General features: G+C 50.2%; 1 protein-coding gene across 1 annotated transcript in view; it reads left to right on the top strand.

Annotated features, from left to right (window-relative positions):
• The window catches only part of LOC128272922 (protein tweety-2-like), a 33,106-nt gene extending 16,454 nt beyond the window's left edge, over window positions 1-16,652 (top strand). The window contains exons 2-7 of the mRNA XM_053010809.1: window positions 8,254-8,526; window positions 9,434-9,658; window positions 11,512-11,754; window positions 15,209-15,606; window positions 15,676-15,990; window positions 16,526-16,652. Coding sequence (XP_052866769.1) covers window positions 8,254-8,526; window positions 9,434-9,658; window positions 11,512-11,754; window positions 15,209-15,606; window positions 15,676-15,990; window positions 16,526-16,652 — 1,581 coding nt within the window. The remainder of the gene's footprint in view (window positions 1-8,253; window positions 8,527-9,433; window positions 9,659-11,511; window positions 11,755-15,208; window positions 15,607-15,675; window positions 15,991-16,525) is intronic.
• Window positions 16,653-21,301: the final 4,649 nt, after the last annotated feature.

Raw genomic sequence — 21,301 nt, forward strand, 5'->3', positions numbered from 1 at the left:
GTTTGACTGACTGGCGGTAGAGACCTTGACGCGGACGGATCCTCTCGGTCGAAACTAGTTTCCGAGGCGGCCACGTTTACGTTTTATCGATCACCCTCGCCCGAACCCGAATCCGCTTTTCGCACTATCGACGCTGTCATCAGCGTCATAACCATTGCCCGCCATCAACAAGTAAATCCGCGCCATCCCCTAGCCGCTGCCGGTGCTCCTAGAGGGCCGCCTATGTTTGGTGTTGCTCGACCTTGAACCAAGTTTGTCAACTTCCCGTTCGCTGGCCGGTTACTTGCCGTCCCGTCCTGTCGGTGTCTATTTTTTGCTGCCCCCGCTCCCAATGGTGTTATGGTATCGATGTAGCAAACGCGCGTGTCCCACACCGATGGAAGCGCACCGGGAGCGCGCGGACGTGTGACGGACGTCTTGGGGAGAAAAGAGTCAGTGCAAAGGAATGTAATCCTGTTTCTTCTTTCTGACCCGGGCTCCGTGCGCTCCCTTGCTCGGCGGTTTGCGCGGCCCCGGCGGCTTAGCTTGTCTTATTTCCGCTTCCTGCTTTACTCAATTCAATTTTATTTTATTGGATATTCCACGTCCTGGGAGTCATGAGGTGGAAGCATCTTGACACTTATGAATTCCACTCAGACTTCGATCGGTGAATCGATAAGTTCCGATGGTGCGTGCTTCGCTTCTCTGAAACGGGCCCGGGCCGTCGTTTGTTTTCCGCTTTTTCTGAGAAACTTCTAGGGTCCGGTGGTCCAAAGATGCCCACCGTTTGATTGCGATCGGCTACGTGCGTGAAATTTGACTGCAACAATCTGTGTGTGTGTGTGTGTGTGTGTCAAGTGTATTTAAATTGAAGAGAATTAACAGTGCGGAAGAGTGCTTAAAGTTGTATTTAAAATTGGAAAACTGAAATAATAAACTGCACTTCGAATGGAACCCAGAAAGGGTAAGAGAATTCCCAGACAAGAGTTCCAACGTTCCGCCTAACGCCGTGGCCAACGCCGGAAGTGAACTTTCTTCATAAGGAAATCGATTGGATCTAATAATAAGGTACTGTTGGTGGGTTTGCGACGTCGTCAATCCGAACTCGGCGGGGCGCTCGGCAACAAGAATGGTCCATCGCGCTCCGGGGGGTGGTGACGGTAAAAGGTGACAATCGCGGTCGCGGAAGTCGTTATGGATGTTTAGTGTATGATAAATCTGTCTATTTAAGAGTAACACCATCGTAGCCATAAATCCACCTCCCGGACCCGGCTTCGGGTGGCCGGCCACGACCGGTGAGCCGGTCAATTGCCGGAGGAGGTTTCTCCGTGATTAATGCTTTGGCGGCGGATACCGCCCCGGAGGTTTGTGTGAAAGGAAACAAGTAATCCAGTTCCAGTTCATGGGCCACAAGACGTTTTAATATTTCACCGTCTGACGGGAAGAAACCTCCCATTTTGGTAACTCTGTGTGTTTGTCTGCCATGGCCATTTATGGCGCACGGGAAGGATACTCTTTATGGCCACCCCTTTTTGGACAGTTTCTGTGGCCATAATTAAATTAAGCAAGACCGGTAAGTTCCAAATGAGGGCTTGATGGAGTTTGCTTGATGTCGATTCGGCGAAAATTAGACTAACGAGAATTGAAATGTCATTCTATACTCTCCTGTTTTGGGTCATCCTGAGATCAATCGGTTGGTGAAAATGAGAAAAAGCCTCGTAAGATATTATGGCCCAGCGTGGACCGTAATCGATTCGGAAGGATCGCAAAACCTGCTGCGAGATGGACTTTCAAACGGAGATTTGTCAAATGCCGGTACTTCTCATGCGCCGTCCTGTCCGCCTCCGTGTGATAGGAAATCATTTACTTTCGCACTTCGATTTCCCGTTCCGATGGAAAGCCGGGAAAATTGAAAACCACCGCGCTCACCGTTCCGGCAGCCGTTCCGCTGCCTTCATTAGAGCACCTTGGGAGCTCGCAAAGCTCGGTTCCTTTCGTTCGTTTTCCGTGGCAGAGATTTGTCTCGGAAATTGAACTGCGGAGCTAAAAGTAAGTTGCAACTGTTCAGAGTGTGACCTACCTTCGCGAAGGAGATTGATCGTTTACCATTTACCTATCGGACAGGCAAACGGGCAGAAAAGATTGATTAATCGCAATCTTCACGAGTGACGGGTTTCGGGGTACCCTGCACGCAACGGTTCTCACAAATTCGCGCTTGTTTCCCGAACTTGTTTGCGGAACTTGCTGAAGAAATCATTTCCAAACTCCTAGCTAAAGGGTGGCACGCTGTGGACATGTGTTTGCGTCTGACCGGTCGATTGACGGTGCCACCAGGTAGCTTGCAATCGGCCAGCTTCCCAAACCCAGAGTAGTTGGAGCCGGTGGTTGGGTTCGGTGTTTGTTTTTCCAATTCTCGTGTTGTTTTCTGTCTGCTCAATTTGGCGAACAGGCGAAAATTTTTGTTTTCGCCTCCCGCTGACCTACATCGGGATCTGTTTTGATGATCGCGCTCCGGGCACGGGATGTGGAAAACAGGTGGAAATGTGCTTCGGGCTAGGTAAACAATTTGCTCAGCCCGATTTCTGATTACTCAGCCGTGCAAAGCGCGGCCAGTAATTCGATTATTATTTCATGCAAATGAAACTCCGACGTTCCATCGGTTGTTCTTACAATTGTGGTCCTTGTTTTTATGTTGAGGCCCCTGGAGAGATTGCATTTTTCTTTTCCATCAAACCAACCGGCCAATTAAGCCGAATAGGGCCGTCGCCGCTTGACAAACCGGGCGTTTGGAATTGGGTTTCTCGGAATGTCTGTGTTTCGTGCTGTGTTTCGAAAATTTGCATAATTATTAAGTTGACTCAATGGACATCGCATGTGCGCCAGCGACCACCACACACCGCACGGTGCGGAACACGGAACTCTCAACCGCTGGCGCACTGTTTACTAAATCATGTTACGCTTTCTTGTGATTGGCATGTTGGCCAGACCGGCTCGTTTAGTACCGGAGGGTGTACTTTTGCTCTTTGTTGTTTCAATTCGAAGGTTATTGTAATAGTTTTAGGTGTACCCCCACAAAAAAAGGAAACCGACGCTATCAATCAAACGCGCATAGTCAAAGTATAATATTGTACCATTGGACTATCGGTGCCTCTTGTCGGATCGCGTTTTACGGCCGATTACGAATACATTCTAACCCTTTTAGGGCTGAACGTAACGTGCCCAGTACCCTGGCAATGGACTATTGTTTGGAATAACTGACCCGACTGACCGGTAGGGCCTTGGTTGCTTGGATCCTTGTTGCTTCTGTCGCTGTCGCTCATCGTGAACGTTGGTGATGTAGTTCGATTAAAATGCACTTTTTCCGGCCTATCCATCAATTCCGTTTTCCTGGTAAAGTCCTGATGTGTGTGTGGTGGATTTAAATCTCCCAACGCTCTAACATGTTGACGTGTGCAATGGTTTCTACCTCGCGTCGATCGATACAATCACATCGGAGCAGTGTATTTTTGTAGTTATTTTAAACACAAAGCAAGAATTAGAATGTTGATAAGAGAAACACGCATCGATCGTTGTTCAAAATCAGCTTTTTTATTGAAATGCGAACATAAAATAGTGTCTTATTTAATTAATATGTTTCCATAGTCTTTCCTTTGATGAACAGCTTATACACAATATCTTTGCATCGATGCGTCATTGGCCACCGCTGATGGCGAACACTCTCCTCGGTTTTGACGATTTATCTCGATTAAATTTGCTACCCACAACAGATTTCCACCCCATTTCCAATGGTTTTCGCGCTCGCAAATCGCGCCTGCACAAAAAATTGGGGCCTAATTATAAATGCAAATATTTTTCCCTTCACGGGTCGTGCGCGGCCGCAGGCATCGAAAGGCAAAACATCGGCCAACTCGTACCGGGCGCGGTACGGCCCCCTACAATAGTGTCGCCGTGCCAGCCAACGGGTCTCTCGTTTCTTTTGCTACGTTTGTCTATTTTTTTGCACTGGGAGAGGGTGTTTTGTGTATTTGCGCTACGCAAACGTCTTACACTTTTGCCACCCGCGGCCCGCGGCCCGCGTCTTCCGTCAACAGAGCGTCCAAGGTTGATTATAAGGTGCCCGTGCCCGGCGGTATGTGTTACACTTTTATTTCTCTTTCTATCGCAAAAGGTGGTGCCCGCTTCCTACGTCGCCTGACGGTGCATCATAAGAATGTTACGATTAAGCACTTTTATGCGGCGCCATTTTTGTATAAGTCGACTGACTGACGTGCCCAGTTCTAGCTCTAATAACCGTCAATTTAAAAAGGCAGAAAAACGATATGCAAAAACAGAATGAGTAACCTTTTTCGCATTTATTTTGGTTTCGAGTGTACCCAAAAACAACGTAGCAACCGTGTTGGAAGGGGCCGAGGGATTAGCGTGACAACTAAACCAGACATAAAACAGACACAGTCAGTCGCGCGTTCCTCCAATTGGACGTTCAACTCGTCACGCGGTCATCAACTTTTATTAGCCTACGGGCAGAAGAAGTGTTGTTGTGCCAAAAGAAAATACAGAACGAAATCAGCTGCTCGGGCGCGCAACGGTTGAGTGGTTTTGACATTTGTTTTGACAGCTCTGGCCAACGTTTGCTAAAGTTTATTTGTCTTGCTCCGTCACCGTGGAGCACTGTTTGTCTCTCACGCACTGCTGCGGGTTGCACGAATGGGCTGTTAGAACCTCCGGTTGGCGGTGGAAACTCCCAGCGATAAGTTGTTATCAACAAAAACAGGCCTCTTAATTCGCCTTCAACATGGCACACATGTGCCGCCGGTGTGTTTGGGTGACCTGGGGCGTAAGCTACAACAATCAATTACTAACCTGTCTCGGTTGTCGTTACATGTCGTTTCCAGGGCAACGGCGTGTTCCGTGTCAGTTTGTTGGGAACCGTGCCGTGTTCGTCACCCTGTGGAGGTGATATTCTACTGCGACCCGGGCAACTGCGCTCAACAGCTGGGAAACTCGGGGTCCGCCAAAAAGGTCGATGCCTCAACATCCGATGTTAATGGAAAATCAATTAAACCTCAAAGCTCCTCAAAATAAATGTAATTCAGGGGCTTGGGGGTTTCATTACAACCCGATTCACAGACTCCTGCCAACCTTTTGCTCCCGTGGCCCATCCATGTGGGTGCAATGCACGGGAAAAGCCAATTAACGGGTTCAATCCGTTTTGCTGTAGCGGTACTAGTAGTAGCAAATAGCAAAGGATACTCGATCCCCCGTCAAAGATACCTTGAGAGCGGTGCTCGACATCACTGGAGGAAGCGTCGGTCAGTCATTGCACTGCCGACAATGTACGTAGTGTGTAAATAGAAAAGTTCGTTTCCATCATCAGTTTAAAGCACACTCACAAAGGCTAAAAATAAGCTACACGGTACTCCGGACTCCAGCCGGCAACTACTACGACACAAAGGAGAGCCACACTACAATGCGCCCCATTCTTGCTCTCGCTCATTGCCTGTCCAAAGTTAGCGATAAGCATCAGAAGTCCTCTCCCCCCGGGTCGTTGCCACTTCCCGCTCAAGGTGGATGTAGATTGCGGAGGGTCAGCTTTCCGGCGGAGCGCTCTCTGCTGCCTACCCTGGATTCCTATTGGTTCTGTTACAGGATACGAGCTGGTTCTCTCGTTGGTGTGTTTTTTTAATTTTTTTTTATTTATTTTATTTTAATTTCAATTCAAGCCGTGTTGGGTGCGCATACTCTAGTGCTCCCATCAATTATGTTTAGTTTAATTGCAAAGACCAGTTTCCAATGCGGTATCGACCGACGGCGCGCGCTAAAAGGAAGCGCTTCTGGTGGAAATGTGGGACACTTGAATTCACATGGGAGCTCTACGTTCCCCGGCTACAGAGTGGAGCGTCCAGTACAAAAAAAGGGACTTTTCCAACCCTTGCAAACTATTCCGAGGAGAAACAGCGGACACCGGACACGGACATCCTGCACTGGACACGGCGGTAATACCCGTCATCATTACCCATCTTTTTTAAGAGCTGCACACCGAACGCTTGGATAACGAGCCGACGGCCTGAGCCCGTTCTAGTGCCCTAATGAATTGTGTAGAAGACGGCAGGAAAAAAAAGGTGGAGAGTAAAGTCTCCGCCGCCATGGCCGATAATTAATTTTCTGCATCACGCAAAACATCACCCAGCGGTCGCGTCGCCTAATGTGAGTATTTTATATAGTCTCGTTGTTGCGGCCCGTGACGAGCGATTTCCGTTTAGCTGGACCGATCGGTTCCGGTGATCCTTCGGGCATGGCTGGTCACTCCTGCCTGCAGCTCGTGGAATGCAATTATGTCCTTATTATGATTGCTTTTCCGTACCATCGCTCGTGGATGAAGTCTTGCTGAAGCTGATTTGGTCGCTTGATGGTCGGTCGAAAATTTGGCACCTAGCCACATCCTCTTGGAATGCTCGCCCAGCCAGATCCGGAAGATTTGAAGTCCTGATTAGCCTATCCCGACGTCGTACCGGCTGGAGGTCGTACCACAAATGAGCCCAACAGGTCGGCCCCGCGCAGGCACGTGGTTTTACCGAGCCCAAATTAGTGGGGGGCGACCGTAGCAAAGAGTATAATCCATCGTTTCGCTGGAAACCCGCTTTGCCAGTGTTGTGCCGATTAGTACATTGCTGCTTTGTGCGGAAACTGTGGGAACCCCAAAATGGTACCCACCAGCAATTCGTCCAACAATTTGGGCGCCAAAACCGTTGTGTGACGCGGCACCGCAACGCGCAGAACTTTCACAGAATGTGGCTGCACCATCTCGTGAAGTTGCACGGGGAAGAAAACTTCAAACTGCGCTGCCACCGTATGTCGCGCCCCGGTGCAATGGCGGCAAGGCTTTCGTGTCCCGTTCCTCGTCATTCATTCTTTCACGCAAAATATGTGCCACCGCGCACGGCATAAATTAAGACATGAGCAGAATCGCGTGCAGCACTATTAGCTTAAAGCGTAATTAAACCACCATCTTTCGGGCACCGTCGACGGAAAGTAGAAGCTGTAGGAAGGCGGTGGGTCCGCGGCTCTGTGGCATTCGCTGACGGTGAAGGATTAAGTTTTCCCCACTTCGGGTTTGGGTTGGGTTTCAGAGCGAGTTCCGGTATTTGGGTCACAATGTGTATTTCAGGTCAGCTTCTTCCATCTCCTTTTCAGGGGATTCCTAATAAATGTTTGGTCAATTGAAACGCATGAGATAGGGTATTGACCGGTTGACGTTGTTATTGGAATTTGTTTTTATCCAAATTCGGCTATGTGAAAGTTTTCCCAAAAATTGATCATAATCCTTCCCAAGCGACCCGAACGAACCGGAGCCTATGGAAAAAGGAAGCAAGGTTCCATTCTTATTTCGTTCACCGGAACCAGCGCACTTTCCGTCGACTAACGACTTGCGGGTCGGGTACCGGACATACATGTTGAGGCGGGTAAATACGCCGCGACGCAAGCCAAGTATAAAACCTTGCGCCAGGAGCCAAAAGGAATCGACCCATTTCGCTTGCCACCCATGGCTATACATGGGCGGCCGAGAAAAGGGAGCTTATGAATAATTTGTCTTGATTTGTCCTCATCATATTCATATAAAAACCGGGCCGGCCCCACCCGTCACTTTTCACAGAGACCGCCGGCGGTCGTCCGCTGATTGGAGCACAAACTGTGACTTATTTTGAGACACCCTTATTTTTGCCCAACCCGTTCCTTACGCCAGGGTATCCCTTTAGCGGCAGGGACGCTCGGCGCTGGGTAATGTCGGCCCCCCCGCCCCCCCTCCTTCCGGGTTGCAGTTCTTGCAGAGCCGCCGGACAAGAATGGCAGACACGCCGCGTTCGATTACTTCTTCGCCACCCGCGGTCGATGGTGTGTGGCCGGGTGGGCCGCCCTGCGGTGGGCCTCTTCCCGTCGGGCCGTCGCCAATGTGGGCCACCAGCAGAAAGGCGGTCGAAGAGCGGCAAACGGTCGTCGTAAATGTAACTCTGCATAGTTTATTGCTCGTTAGCATGCCCAGTGGCTTGTGTTAAGTGAATATACCCCACTAACATGCCGGCGTTCGCGTGGCGTGTTGTGTGAGGTTACTCTTGTCCTTTTTTTAAATAAAAACACTTTAGGCATATTTTCTCACTACGACACAAAATATACGGCGGTAATAGATTGCCGCCGTGCACGAAACCTGTACATCGATGGATCTCAATTATTGTTTCACGGTTCACTGACGATACTGATCTGATTGGTTTCCTTCCACAGAGCCTCGGCATACTGGCCTCGATACCGGCGGCCCTGCTCATCATCTCGCTCGTGTTTCTGCTGCTGTATCTGTTGACGCGCTGCTGCGACCGTAAGCCGCGCAAACCCAAGTCGCACGGCTGCCAGAAGTGCACGCTGATCTTCTTCGCCGTCGTCTGCTGTGCGGCGATCGGGCTGGGACTGTACGGCAACGACGACCTGCACAACGGTGTGCTGCAGATCTTCGGCTCGGGCCGCAAAATCGAGCAACTGATACTGAACGTTCGCAATCAGGTGAGTAACTGAAGAAGCCTCACTGAAACCACCACCCGGTCCGCGGGGTTCTCGAGTGATCGCCGGCGTGGTAACGGGTTGCTACGCTCATCGATAACCACCCTGTGTCATATGTCAATTTATGTTTAAACAGTAGCGGCCCAACGGAAACCACCATTTAGCGTCTACCGAGCGAGCTCCGTTTGTGGTTACGGCTCGGTTTTTATCCGTTAAAACTGCCTTTGGCTGGTGGCCAACGTTGTCGCGATCGATCAACTGGATTAGCCTAGTGTAAAGGGCGGCTCCAATTCGCTTGGATCCATTGGAACCTGCGAGGAGGATGTCATGTCACTTTCTTCATGGCTTACTAGACACGAGAAGCTATTTTTGTATCGATGAATTAGTTCAATGGCAATAACTTACTGTAAGACTCCTCGAAGGCCACCCGCGAACAGAATTAGTGTTACGATGTTGCGTAACGAACGTTCACCATATTCCACAACTGATTTACCGCTTTTATCGTTAAAGGCCGCTATTCCCTCATTGTCAGTCACCCAAAACAATGTCACAAATTGTCATACCCAATGAAGCTCCCCTATCGTTTGCGTATTCGAGAGCGACGCCTCAGTCAAACAGCATAGGGCAGGATGCCCCGCATAACCTTCGAACCTGGAGGGTGTCTGCATACTTTGCTCCCTCCGCAGCGATGCTGGTGGCCACCAGAGATGCAGCGGCGCATGTTTACCAACCTCTCAATATAATTCATTTAATCCGGAGGGCGCGGAACAATTCGAACGATTGTTTCGATGCATGTCGCCTGGTATCAGCCGAAGCTGACGGGAAAACCTTTCCATTCCACGGGATCGGCTATATCATCAGTTATGTTCAATTAATAATTCTTGTCCGTTACTTCTTCTTCACTTGGCAGACGGAAATAGTTAAGCACAACCTCAAATCGAAGGTGGTCCTGTCGGAGCTGGAGCAGATCTTCGAGCAGCCACCGCACCGACCAAACGTGACCGCGCTCTATCTGCTGCACGATACGGTCAAGATGGCGAAGGATAACACGACGCTTGCGATCAACGCGCTGGAAACGATCGTCTATTTGACGCGGCCAGCCTACACGGACATTACGCTGAAAAGCTTGCTCGATGTAAGTACTTCACCCTAGTGCGTCTAAAGTTGTCTCCTACCGCTCGTATCTTTTTAGAACCTAGTACTCAGCTGGCCTTTTGTTAATGTGCACGTGCATTCGGTTGGCAAAAACCCGTGTTATCAGCCCGTATGCGACTGACTGCATACTCTCCTCGAATCCGTTCTGTTTCAGTGTACGGTTCTGCAGCAAAAAAAGTGAACTCATTGGTTAGTAAGCCATCGAGGAACGCGAAATGAAGTTGAACAATCCATTTCCGGCCCTTGCATCGAGAACACCATCGAGACCTACTCCGAGCTGTGGAGAAAGGCTGTGCACCCTGCACCGAGCTATATAGGACACGCTGAGGGTGACAGAAGAGCTTTGGTATCATGCAGACTATTCCACCACTTTTGCGAATCCCAAATGGCCGACTTCTGGGCGAGAACGCACTGATAGATCCGCGCAAGGCACTTGATTTAGGTCGTGTGATTAACGTAATGTGGGGTCCAACTTTTCAAATGTGTCTTTTCTCTCGCGGCCTGTTTTCGTTCACTCTACTATCGTTCTTCAACTTGACATGCCCTGTTTCCTAGATCCCATGCCAACATGATGATGGTGACATGTTTTTCGTTTCGTTTCTTTTGCATCCTTCATTCATTTCCATTCAAAAAGTGGTGCCTTCTTTGTCTTAACGTTTGGCTCGAGGGTGCCACCAGCACGGATTGATTTCCCGAACCCAGTCTCACTGGCACAAAAAGGATGCTCCGGCCCGGCCTGTGGAATGTATGTGGCGATGAGTTGCACCGAACAATAGTTGCACCATCAAGCTGTGTGGCGCACAGATTTGGGAGACGTGAAACGGCGGTTAACCGTGCCTCAGCTAAGTCAACATAGAGGCTCTCTGGTGGATAATGAAAAATTCACCCATCCATCACCGAATCGGCCGTGTCGGATATGAGGTGTCAACTAAAGTTTGTCACTATATACGCCCCGTCAACAGATCACAGTTTACAGGTTTTCCCCCCTTTCACGGAAGTTAGCAGAAAAGAGTTATACTAGGAGAAAAAATCACAATAAGTTTGCCACCTGCAGAAGAAGAATTACGTATTCCGTACGAAGGCGGTGTCTGTGCGCCCTAAGCCCGGTGGATCTGCAACTCCTTAAAACCTTCCAAAAGTTTTTTTCGATGAGCGGTTGGTGCAAAAAAGTTCGGAGAAGCTTTGCGTCTGCCCTTTTTTATGCTCCACGACGTTCTCCATGGCCCATCGTGTGATGCGCACCTGATTTCATCGATCACCGACAGCGAATCGGGCGGAAAATATCTCCCGGTCATCACGGGAAAAGCGCCGACCAAGAGCATCGAAGCACTAGAATGGCCCCCAAAGTTGATATCATCACATTTGCGCCAAGGAAGAGCCCTGCCGAAACCGGCGAAAAACTTTCCTAATTAATAATTAAAATAGTTTTCCTGTACGGTGCGCAGCCGGTGGAGACCTGCGGGTTCGTTCCACGGGAGATCCTTCTTCCCGGCGGAAGATCGGTTGCTCAAGTTCCCGAAAAGTCTCAAAAAGGTCAAAGCCATAGTGCGCCAAAACAGGTTTCATTTTAATTTTGTATGACTAATGTTCTATGTTTGTACTTCACACTCCGGGCTTCAAAATTGTGCTCTCCATCCTCTCAGGATGAATGCGCCTACCGTCGGGTTCCGGTATCTCATTAAACTTCGCTTCGACAACTATTTCCGGTTTGGTGCTTCCCTTCCTTTTCGGTGTGACGAAAGAAGTGAATTAATTTTTTACCCTCCTTAGTACAACTCTGTACATCGTTGGATCGTTAAGATTTTTACCGTTTCTCTCTCACTTCTTTTGCAGACTTACGAATTTTACGAGGAACTTCGGTGGCCCATAACGCTCGGTTTCCTGACCTTCCTGCTGCTGCTCTGCATCATACTGATGATCGGTGCGACGCGAAGTTCCCGCTGTGCCCTCATCTTCTTCAGCGTCTGTGGGCTGCTGGCCGTCACCGTGTGCTGGCTGCTCTCCGGCATCTATCTGGCCAGTGCCGTCGCCCTGGGCGACTTCTGCATGAAACCGAACGATTACATCTGCAGCCATGTAAGAACCAACCTCTCGGTTAATACCATTCGGCGCTTTCTTTCCGTTTGTTCGCTCGCTGATTTTATTGTGTCCAACAGCCGCGGATTAGGGGTTTCGATTCTGGGCCACAGCACAATTATTAACGTCCGTTACGTGCCCGGCGGAACCGTAAAATGAACCGCTTTGTTGTACCCCACGGTGCGGTTGGGTTCGAATGTCGAATGGATAGAACATTGACAACAATGTTATCGGCCGGGGTCACAGTACCGCTACCACCGGATTAACAATCTGGCTTGCTCGCTCGTTGTTTCAGTACGGTGCCGTGAAAACTTCGTAATACTCAATCACCTCGGGGTATACTCGGCGAAGGATAAATTGACTTCCTGTTCCTCATGCTGCCGTCGTGCTACTCTCTCTCCGTTTGTTGCTTTACTTTAATTTTAATGTTTTCCATTTTCGACTTCGAACCGTACTTTAGAGTCGAATTATTTACACACAAAAGTTTCGGGACATTTTTTTCAACTACTTTTGACCCTTTTACTTTGGACGGTTGCTTCTACGAACCGTGGCAACATTCGATACAACTTCCGACATTGCTTTTCAGTCCGCGGGACCGACGGCCGATGGAGATAAAAATTGAAATGTAGTACAATCAACGGCAGTATACGTTCTTGCTTTTTTTGCACGACGATGTGGTACATCGGTCCCTCCCATTCAACCACGTGGCCGTGTGTGCTTTGAAGTTTTTTGCAGTCACATTACGTGTATGCATGTCCGATGAAGTATATGGGGAAGGCAAAAATAAAATATCACCGGCCAGCAGCAGCTTGCTGGCGCGATGTCGAGCACGAACCGGCTTGTAATCTGCCAACGCGCTTCTTTACCAAGTCGAGCCAAGCGGAACTCGCGCTGTAACGGCTTGGCACACGGCATTCGCAAGAGGTAAAGGAGCTCACGAGGACGATTTCCTGACTTGTCCCGAGTGTAAGCGAGGAGAGATGCAGTATGTCAATTGCTGGGTGGTTGTCGGACTGAACACAGCATTTTTTAAGGCGGGTTCTATACATACTACGCGATGTGTGCACATAACCTGGCTTTTCCTTGGCCGCATCCGATCAACCCTGTTTCGCGCCCCGTGACGTCCTTTCAACCATTTCTTGGCCCCGTGTGTAAGGCTTTGTTATCCATTGGGCGACGGTTTCAACGGATCCTCACGGGCGTCAATCCTTCACATCGCACGAACCAACGACGACACGATGCCCGGCAGAACGTCGGTGATAAACAAAAAAAAGGAAAAAAAGAACTCTTTAATTTTCCAGGACACACACACACATACACCGAATGGGCGTCGTTTCCTTCTGCTGTGGTGTGTCCTGATGCGACGGGAAAAAAGTAATCTTTCGCGTCACGATTCCACCATTTTTCATCCACTCATCATCGCGGCGCTCTCGAGAGTAGATCGTACTCGCGAGACCGGCAAGGTTCCCGTCGTTCAAGTGACAGCTCCCCAAAGTGGTTACCACCGGGAAAGTTTCCCCGAAGGAAAATCACGGCACTCCGCCGCCTAGTGGCCGCTGTTTGGCGTGATGCTTTCTGCTTCCGTGGTCGAGCACTGTAATTACTATCCACTTCTGAGTGATGACTGCAATGCACTAGAACTTGGCCGACTTGGCATTCGCTATTGACGTCGTTCGATGTACCCCGTTCGTCCTTGCCGATTGCTTTCCGTGGTCGTGTGGTTAGAACTACAATTCCAATTCCATTCCCATCTTCCTAGTTCCACACTATTGGTTACAACTTTCCACACATTCCGACAATCATATTATACGCAAATTTTACTCGCTCTTTTTTTAACCTCCAGCAGATGGCCCAAAAGTCGGCCCAAATCCCTGAGAAGGAAATCTGGTGGAAAGTTTTCTCTAGAACAGCCGTCTCCGCGCGAGCGCAAAGCGTGGTGGAAGATAAACAAAATATAAAATTGTCTCCATTATGTCATATCTCAGCGCTAATTGGATAATAAAGTTGAAAGTTAGACGAGATTGAGCGCGCTTTCGGCTTCGGCGCGCACCAAATGCTTACCCCGTGAAACCCGCGCGGAACGCCGCGCCTCTGTGTGTCAGGTGTGGGGACGGTGCGGCGGGTTTTATTTCATCCGCCCACGATCACATTTTGTGCTGCCAGAATTCGTCCTGCGAGTCTACGCTCTTCGCTCCGTTTCGTTTGAGAATCGCAAACGTCTTGACACTTCGTGCGTATGGCTAGGGTTTTTTGTGCTTTCTAACAACTTTGCTTTTCGAGCTGAAGTTGAAAAACGCGCGCTTTGATGTGTTTTGCTCGGAAAAAGTTCCTTGGAGACGCTGTTCCCAACCGACGCTGGGGCACTGTTTCAGCAACAATTAAACACTGAACCGTGCGGCAATGTCGCCTCGGCAAAAGAAACAATGTCGCCTCTTTGGCGAGAACGCTGATAATTTTTCTGAAGTAAGTTAACTGCCGCCAGAGGCACCAACGCTGGAGAGGTCTGCTGTACGCCACTCACAGCACGGATTTTACTCTTATAGTACGCATTGTACACAGTCACACCTTTCTGCTCGTTTTACCACTGACTATGATTTTTTGCTGCAATCCTGAAGAAATGTACGTTTTTAGAACAATGAATTCTTCGCATTGTAGGTCAACACCGCTCACTTCCGTTCTGTTCCGGGCACGTATGGAACTCTCTCGGTTTGTCGCTAACATAGATGGCTGTGACGGTTGTGACAAGCAACTTTTAACCATCGTCAAGTCGTCAGGTTTTCGAAATGTCGATCAAGTACTCTTAGCAAGGTGTAAAATGCTCGCCTTTCGTCGTCGTCGAGTAACTCTTCAAAGGTTCAGCATTTCACTCCCATTTGGAACACTACTCATAGCATGAGTAAATGGCAATGGTTGAACAAAAAACTTTGCCAAATATGACAGACCAACTGGGGCGCTGTGATTCTGGATTCTGAAAATACACTTTCTGTGTCGCTTGTTACAATAACACATATCTTTTGATATAAAACATCCTAACCCTATTTATGTTCGCTGGTGATTCTCTGAGGTCAACTACGGAAGCATCATTCGAAGCAGCACCCGTGTGTGATGCACAGTTTAACGACCAAACACCGGACACCTATCACGTTGGGGTGGTGGTCTACAGAAAGGCGGCTCTCGGGAGATCTGGTCGCGATTCATAACGGACGACGTTCGTACAGTGAAGGGCGTGTTCCACCTTGATGATCCACTCGGGGTTGCTCATAAAATGGGGAAAGTGGTTCTTCCTGGCCGTGAAACTCATTTTATTACTGCTCCAAGTTATAATCCTGCCACGAGTTGCGCCCATCGTACTAAGATCCGTATCTCGGGCTTCAACGTCGCTGGGGAACTAAATTGCCGATGGTAATCTTAAATGATTCCTGACGCTTTCTTCTTTCTGTTGCCCTCGTTCCAGCCGAAGCTAAAGGATGTTCAGTATACGTATTGTAGCACGGTTGGCACCAACCGGTACGTGCTGCGGCTAAACGAATCCAAAGTGCACGTGGACCGCGCCAAAGAATCGCTCGAAACGGTGAACGGCATCGGTATGGAGCTGTACCCGGGCATCCAGATCAGCTCGAAGGTGAACAAGATCAACGGCGAGCTGGACGACAGCAAGCGCCAACTGACGGCCCTCTCGGTGATGCTGGATCGTCGCACCGTTGCCGAGCATTACGCGGACGCTACGCGTAGCCTGTGTGAAGGGGGTCTCCTCGGGCTCACACTAATGCTGCTGGCCAGCTTAGTGTCGGCCGCCATACTGAGTCTGCTCGTGTGCGTCGACTCACACACCTGGATTTATCTGACGAAAAAGTAACTCACAATCCGCCGCCTCTGCGTTGCGCAGCGCCAGTAGTAATCGTTTGTTTTTCCCCTCCACAGACGACCCGGCTACGAAGACAAAGCGGAAACGACTCCACTGTTCCCGGCCGGTTCGAATGCATCGCCGGCCGCCCCAATAATCTCGTCCGGTACGATGACGGTCAACCGAACGCTGCTGCACGCACAGACGGCCACCAGCAACGGTGCAACTGGCGTCGGGTCCGGTGGTGCGGGCCTGGGAAGCGCCGGCGCCACCGGTACCCTCATCCCGACCAGTGGCCGCAACGGAACCACACACGGAATGCGCGGGTTTGCAACCTATAGTGGCGATGAGTCACCGCCGCCAGATTATAACGTTGTGGTGCATGATAACAGGCATGGCTTCTTTGTTCCTCTTTTCGGTTTAAGTTACCTTAATTCCCACTTACTCTCATGCCTTCACTGGAAGTGCACTACGCGCCGGAGGCTGCCGCACAGGACGTGGAACGTTTGCGGGCCCCAAAAGAAGCACCATATGTTCCGAGACATGTTTCAATAGTTCACTAGTGTGATTATTCTTTCTTGACGAGACACCCCATTGCATTTCTTTCGTGTCAGTGACACTCGTCACCCAGCCATTTGCCATATTTACCGCTACCGATGTCACTGCTAGTTACTTCATGTTGGCTATTCATATTCGGTTCAGTGTTTAGTGTTTCTGTTTATTATTGCACCGCAGCTTGGGGAAGCTCCTCTAAGACTACGAGCATCCTCGGCACCATTCATCACTTCTAGCACTGTAGGGCCTGTGTCCAACGTCTTAGTACTATCGGCTATTAGAGCCCTCTGTTAGTTCGCTATGTTCGCTCGGAATGTTTTTGACTAATTGCATATTTTCTTCTTTGTCGTTTCGGTTACGCCACGTGCACAGAGCTTCGGGACACCACACTCTCGGACGGCTGCCGTCACAACATGCGCCCATAATGGGCCCCAACAATGGCAAGTATGCCACGCTCAGTAAACAGTGCAAAACGCTCGAATCGAACGATTTCTACTGAGAATCGCCTGCCTGCAACGTGTCTGCAGGCAGCAATAAGCTAGGTAAGTCTCGCCGGTCGGCCGCGGATCAACCTGGTTCGGATATCTAACTTTCCTTTCCCATTCCCCCGCAGATAAGAAACTGACAGCATCGACGGCAACACTCTCTGACAAAGATCCGCGTGACATTTCCAACAATGGCTTCAATCGGTTCGATCCGAAATACGTCAGTATCGGACCGAAGGCGATTCGCACCACGGTCAATAATGCGACGGTGAACGTGAACAAATGCGCCACCCTGCGCCACGGTGGCCGTTACGGCGGTTCGCTCAGCGTGAGTAATGCCGGCGGTGGTGGTGTCGGCGGTGGTGGTGCCGGTAGTGGTGCCGGCAGTGGCCACCACGCAGGAATGGGCCTGGGTGGAAGCCGCTCCGGTACGAGCCCCAGTCCGAATCTGAAGAACGTTCAGCAGCCGATGTTAAGCCAAAGCCAAACACAGCAATACAAGCAGCACCACCAGGAGCGATCCCAGACCGGCCCGCTGGGCCCACAGATGGGCGGTGAAATGGGTGGGCTGGATCGAACGGACCAGAAGCTGGCCATTTCCACCGTTTCGAAAGAGTACAACCAACCGTCGTCGTACTCGTGTGCTACGCTTCCGTACAAGAAGCCCGGGAGCGGTTTTACGGAGACGTCATCCGCTCCGTCACCCGTAACGACATCGATTCTGAAAAAGGAGAGCAATTTGGACGGCCACCACCAGCAGCAGCAGCGGTACGCTCCGACCGTTTACAGCATCGACACGTCCGCCTATCACCATCAACGCGAGGGCAGTGGCAGTAGTTATCATCACTCGTCGCATTCCCCGAGTGTCCAGCAGGCCTCGGCGCAGTCCCAGAACTATCACCATCAGCAGCAGCAGCAGCAACAACAACAACAACAACAACACCACAGGTCGTTGTCCAGCACCAACCAGCTGTATCAGGAAACCGGTGCCGGGTCGGCGTTTGCAAGCCCTCCGCCGTCCATCGCTTCGACCACAACGACGCGCTCGAACGTGTCCATAATCAATCAGCCGCTGCCTGACATTCCTATCAGTGCCGGAGGCGGAGGTGCGAGTTCCATTAAAAACAACCAGCAACCGCTGTGCGCCGCTACCCTGAACCAATATCGCTCTCTGCAGCGTCCCCACAAGCAGCAGCACCAGCAGCAACATAATGGAGGCATTTCCGTAACGTCCCCGCAACCGCCGGGACTCGGTGTCGGAAAGCCCACGATTCCACCGAAAGTGACCCCACCGATGTTGCCACCGAAAAACCGCCACAAAGATGACCCACACTACCAGAGCAAATCGTCGGCGCTGGCGTCCTCGATGAGCTCGGGCGCAGGACCACCGCCGCCACTGCCATCGTCTCGGCCACAGCAACCGTTACCTCAGCCCCCACCACCGCCTCCCTCGCAGTCCCATCACCATCACCACAGTCAGCCACAGGTGGGCGGCGGCGGCGGCGGCGGTCAGGGCAAGTCGTCCTTCATACAAGCGCACCAATACGGTGGCGGTGGTGTTTCGAGTAACTTCAATGCAATCCAGCAGCAGCTGCAGAACCAGCTACACTTCAAGCAGTACCACCAGCTGACGCAGCAACCGTGGCAGCGTGAGCAGCTTTCCAGCGGTGCGCACACCGCCAGTGCCAATGCCGGTAGCTTTGCTGGCTACGAGCGTGGATCGAGCGCCGGTGGCAACACCGGCAGTCGCAATCGGTCGTACTCCGGTGGTAGTTCCGGCGGTGGTGGCAGTGATCACCACACCGGCAAACCGAACAACATCGAGAAGGCCAAGGGCGGTTCGATGGTGGCCAGCTATCAGACGCTGCCGAAAAACCACCACCACCATCACTATCCGCCACAACAGCAGCAGCAGCAGCAGCAACAGCAATACCAGCAACAGCAATCGAGCTCGTTCGGGTCTGTGAGCAGTAGTGGCGGTGGTCAGCAGCAACCGAAGAGCATTCTCAGCAAAACTCGGCCCAACGAAACTCGCGAACGCGAGCAGCGAGAACGCGAGCGGGAGCTGCGGGAGCGGGACCGCGATCACCACCACCGAGACAGGGAGCGGGATCGAGATCGCGAGCGAGACCATCGAGATCGGGAGCACCGAGACCGAGACCGTGAGCGAGACCGTGACCGAGATCGTGACCGAGATCGGGATCGCGACCGGGATCGCGACCGGGAACGCTCCGGGCATCATCACCGAAGCAGCCATGAGTACCATCACGACGCGAGCCACGGAACAACGGCGCCGCCGTCCGCGAACAGCAAGAACCCGAACGTTTACTATCGCTCGCTGCAACGCGGCGGTCTGCAGGCCAACAACGATCTCTACTCGGTGACGGAGTTGTGAGAAAGGTTTGATTTTTAAGTTTGTTTTTTCTGCCACCTAAGTTCGACTCACCAACACCAATCAGCTCCTGTTCTGGTTCGTTCTACCGCGGGCCCCACCGTTGCTCTTTCGTCGACGATGAACCGCTGAACGTACGCGACTCGATTCCGAATTCCGTGGCAGTTTTACACGAAGCGAAGTTCTCATACGTAACGAGATAATACGTAGCGATCACACAGAGGGTCAGCGACTGGTCGATTTCCCTCCTCTCGAGACACGCGGTCGGATCGAAGGGGCACGACTCCCGAACGAAACCTGGCTGGAGCCGAAACGAACGCAAAAAGACAGTAGTAAAAAGCAAATCGAACCACTGCAAGCAAGGATGAACGGCTGGCTGGGTTTGCCCCACCGGGGCGGGCCGGCACCACTTACGTAGTATCTCACGTACCAAAAAAAAAAAAAAAAAATCGAACCCAATTTTTACACGATGCTCGAACGAAGTCACATCGGTCACCAGTTGTACATAGAGGCGGTTCCGTCGAAGAACGATCAATTTTACTGTTAATGTTATTCAATACCGGTCCTTTCAGCGTAAAAAGTAGAGAGCAATCACAATTAATAGTCTAACAAATAGGAACAAAAATCTCATCTCAAAAGCAGTGTGAAGCAACGAAAAGGAGTCGGTAAAAGAAAGAAAATGTTGCAACATTCCTTAAGGCGGAAAAAGAACGGAAAAAGCATTTAACTTAACTTCAAACAACTTTAGGAAAGTCGAAAAATACTGCTCAGAGGGTCGTAAAGTGAAACAAAACAAGCAAAAGCTGTCAAACACGGAGCAGTGTTTGAACACAAACATCCTAGTGAAACAAAACAGAGAGCAACAATGAGAGATAAAGCATGATCACACAACAGTACTGGCTAACTGGGAAGTTAGAAACCTTAGAGCGTCGGGAAAGTATACATGGGAAAGACAAGACATTAACCGAAAGACAAAGTTGTGTGGCGGGTCGTATAGGTGTAGCTTTACTGCCGCTAAGGGGAAGGTTCTTTTCTCAGCACAACTATTTTTCGGCCGTTGGGTCGTTTTTTTTTTTGTTAGAGATGGTTTTAATATTCATTTAATATTCACCGAAAGTCGGCGCCAAGTCAGGTGTTCTCGCGGCGGACAGTTCTCATTAGTTTGCGGTTTTCGATGTTACGATGTTGTCAGTTTTCTTTAAGCTCTAGTAGACTATTATTGCTGCCCGCGGCCCGATTTTCCTCTTTCGTTGTTCCTACTGTGTTTCAAACGGCATGCAGTGTGAGTTATAGATTTAAGCGCAAACGAGTTGAGACATGGAACCGAATGATTGGAAGGAAACCTTTTTATACCAAATCCTATTATGAAGAGAAAACAACAACAAAAAAATCGATAACTAACATAGCACTTTAGAGATTAAATTTGTAAGCCCCGACGACGGCGGCGGCGGCGATAAGTGAGAGCCAGCGAACGGAATGGATTCCGCTGGCGCAAGCAGATGAACGAAGCTTGCACCGAAACTCGAAACCACACACACGCACACAGAAAGAGAGAGCACAGAGAGACAGGCCGGAAAGAAAACAAGCCCACAGCGAGCTCTCCCTAGTTCGTCTCCCTCTGGTAACAAAGAAAAATCAAATTCTAATCCTAGTTGAGGATGCCAACAGAAAGAAATCTCCCGTTGAAAGCATTACATTCAAAAGCGATAGGCATATAAAACTATATCATAAAAGTATATTAAGCATATATTAAACCATTACAGCAACGGTGCAACGGTTACGGTGGTACTAAACCAAGGCGCCAAGGTTGGGAGAGACAGATTTTTGCAACACTAGAAGAGAAGAAAACACAATAGTTTATATAGCAAAACAGAAACCATTTTCCAACGAAACTAGACAGCAGGTGCGTGACAGTGAAATCAGGGTAAATGAATTAGCCATGCAGCGTGAAATGTGAATGTCGAACACACCATTGGAGTGTTAGGTTGGAAATAAATGTCCGAACTAATTGGAAAACCACAGTCAAGGACGACGTGAAGAAGCTCAAAAACTATCGATAATAATGCCAGCAATCCGTGTTGGTGAGAGCAAGCAATCCAGCAAGGTGTTTGTGAGAATCAAAATCGTGTTCGGCTTGATTGCCCGACCAATTCGGGGAACATGGGGCGCAATTCTGATCTAGATGGGATGAAAACGATGCGCCAATGGATGAGGCTACCCCACGATCAATCCAACCTACACCCCAGGGCCACTTGTATGTTTCTTTTGAGT

This window comes from Anopheles cruzii, chromosome 3 (assembly GCF_943734635.1).
Source record: "Anopheles cruzii chromosome 3, idAnoCruzAS_RS32_06, whole genome shotgun sequence".
In the NCBI taxonomy this organism is placed as follows: domain Eukaryota; kingdom Metazoa; phylum Arthropoda; class Insecta; order Diptera; family Culicidae; genus Anopheles; species Anopheles cruzii.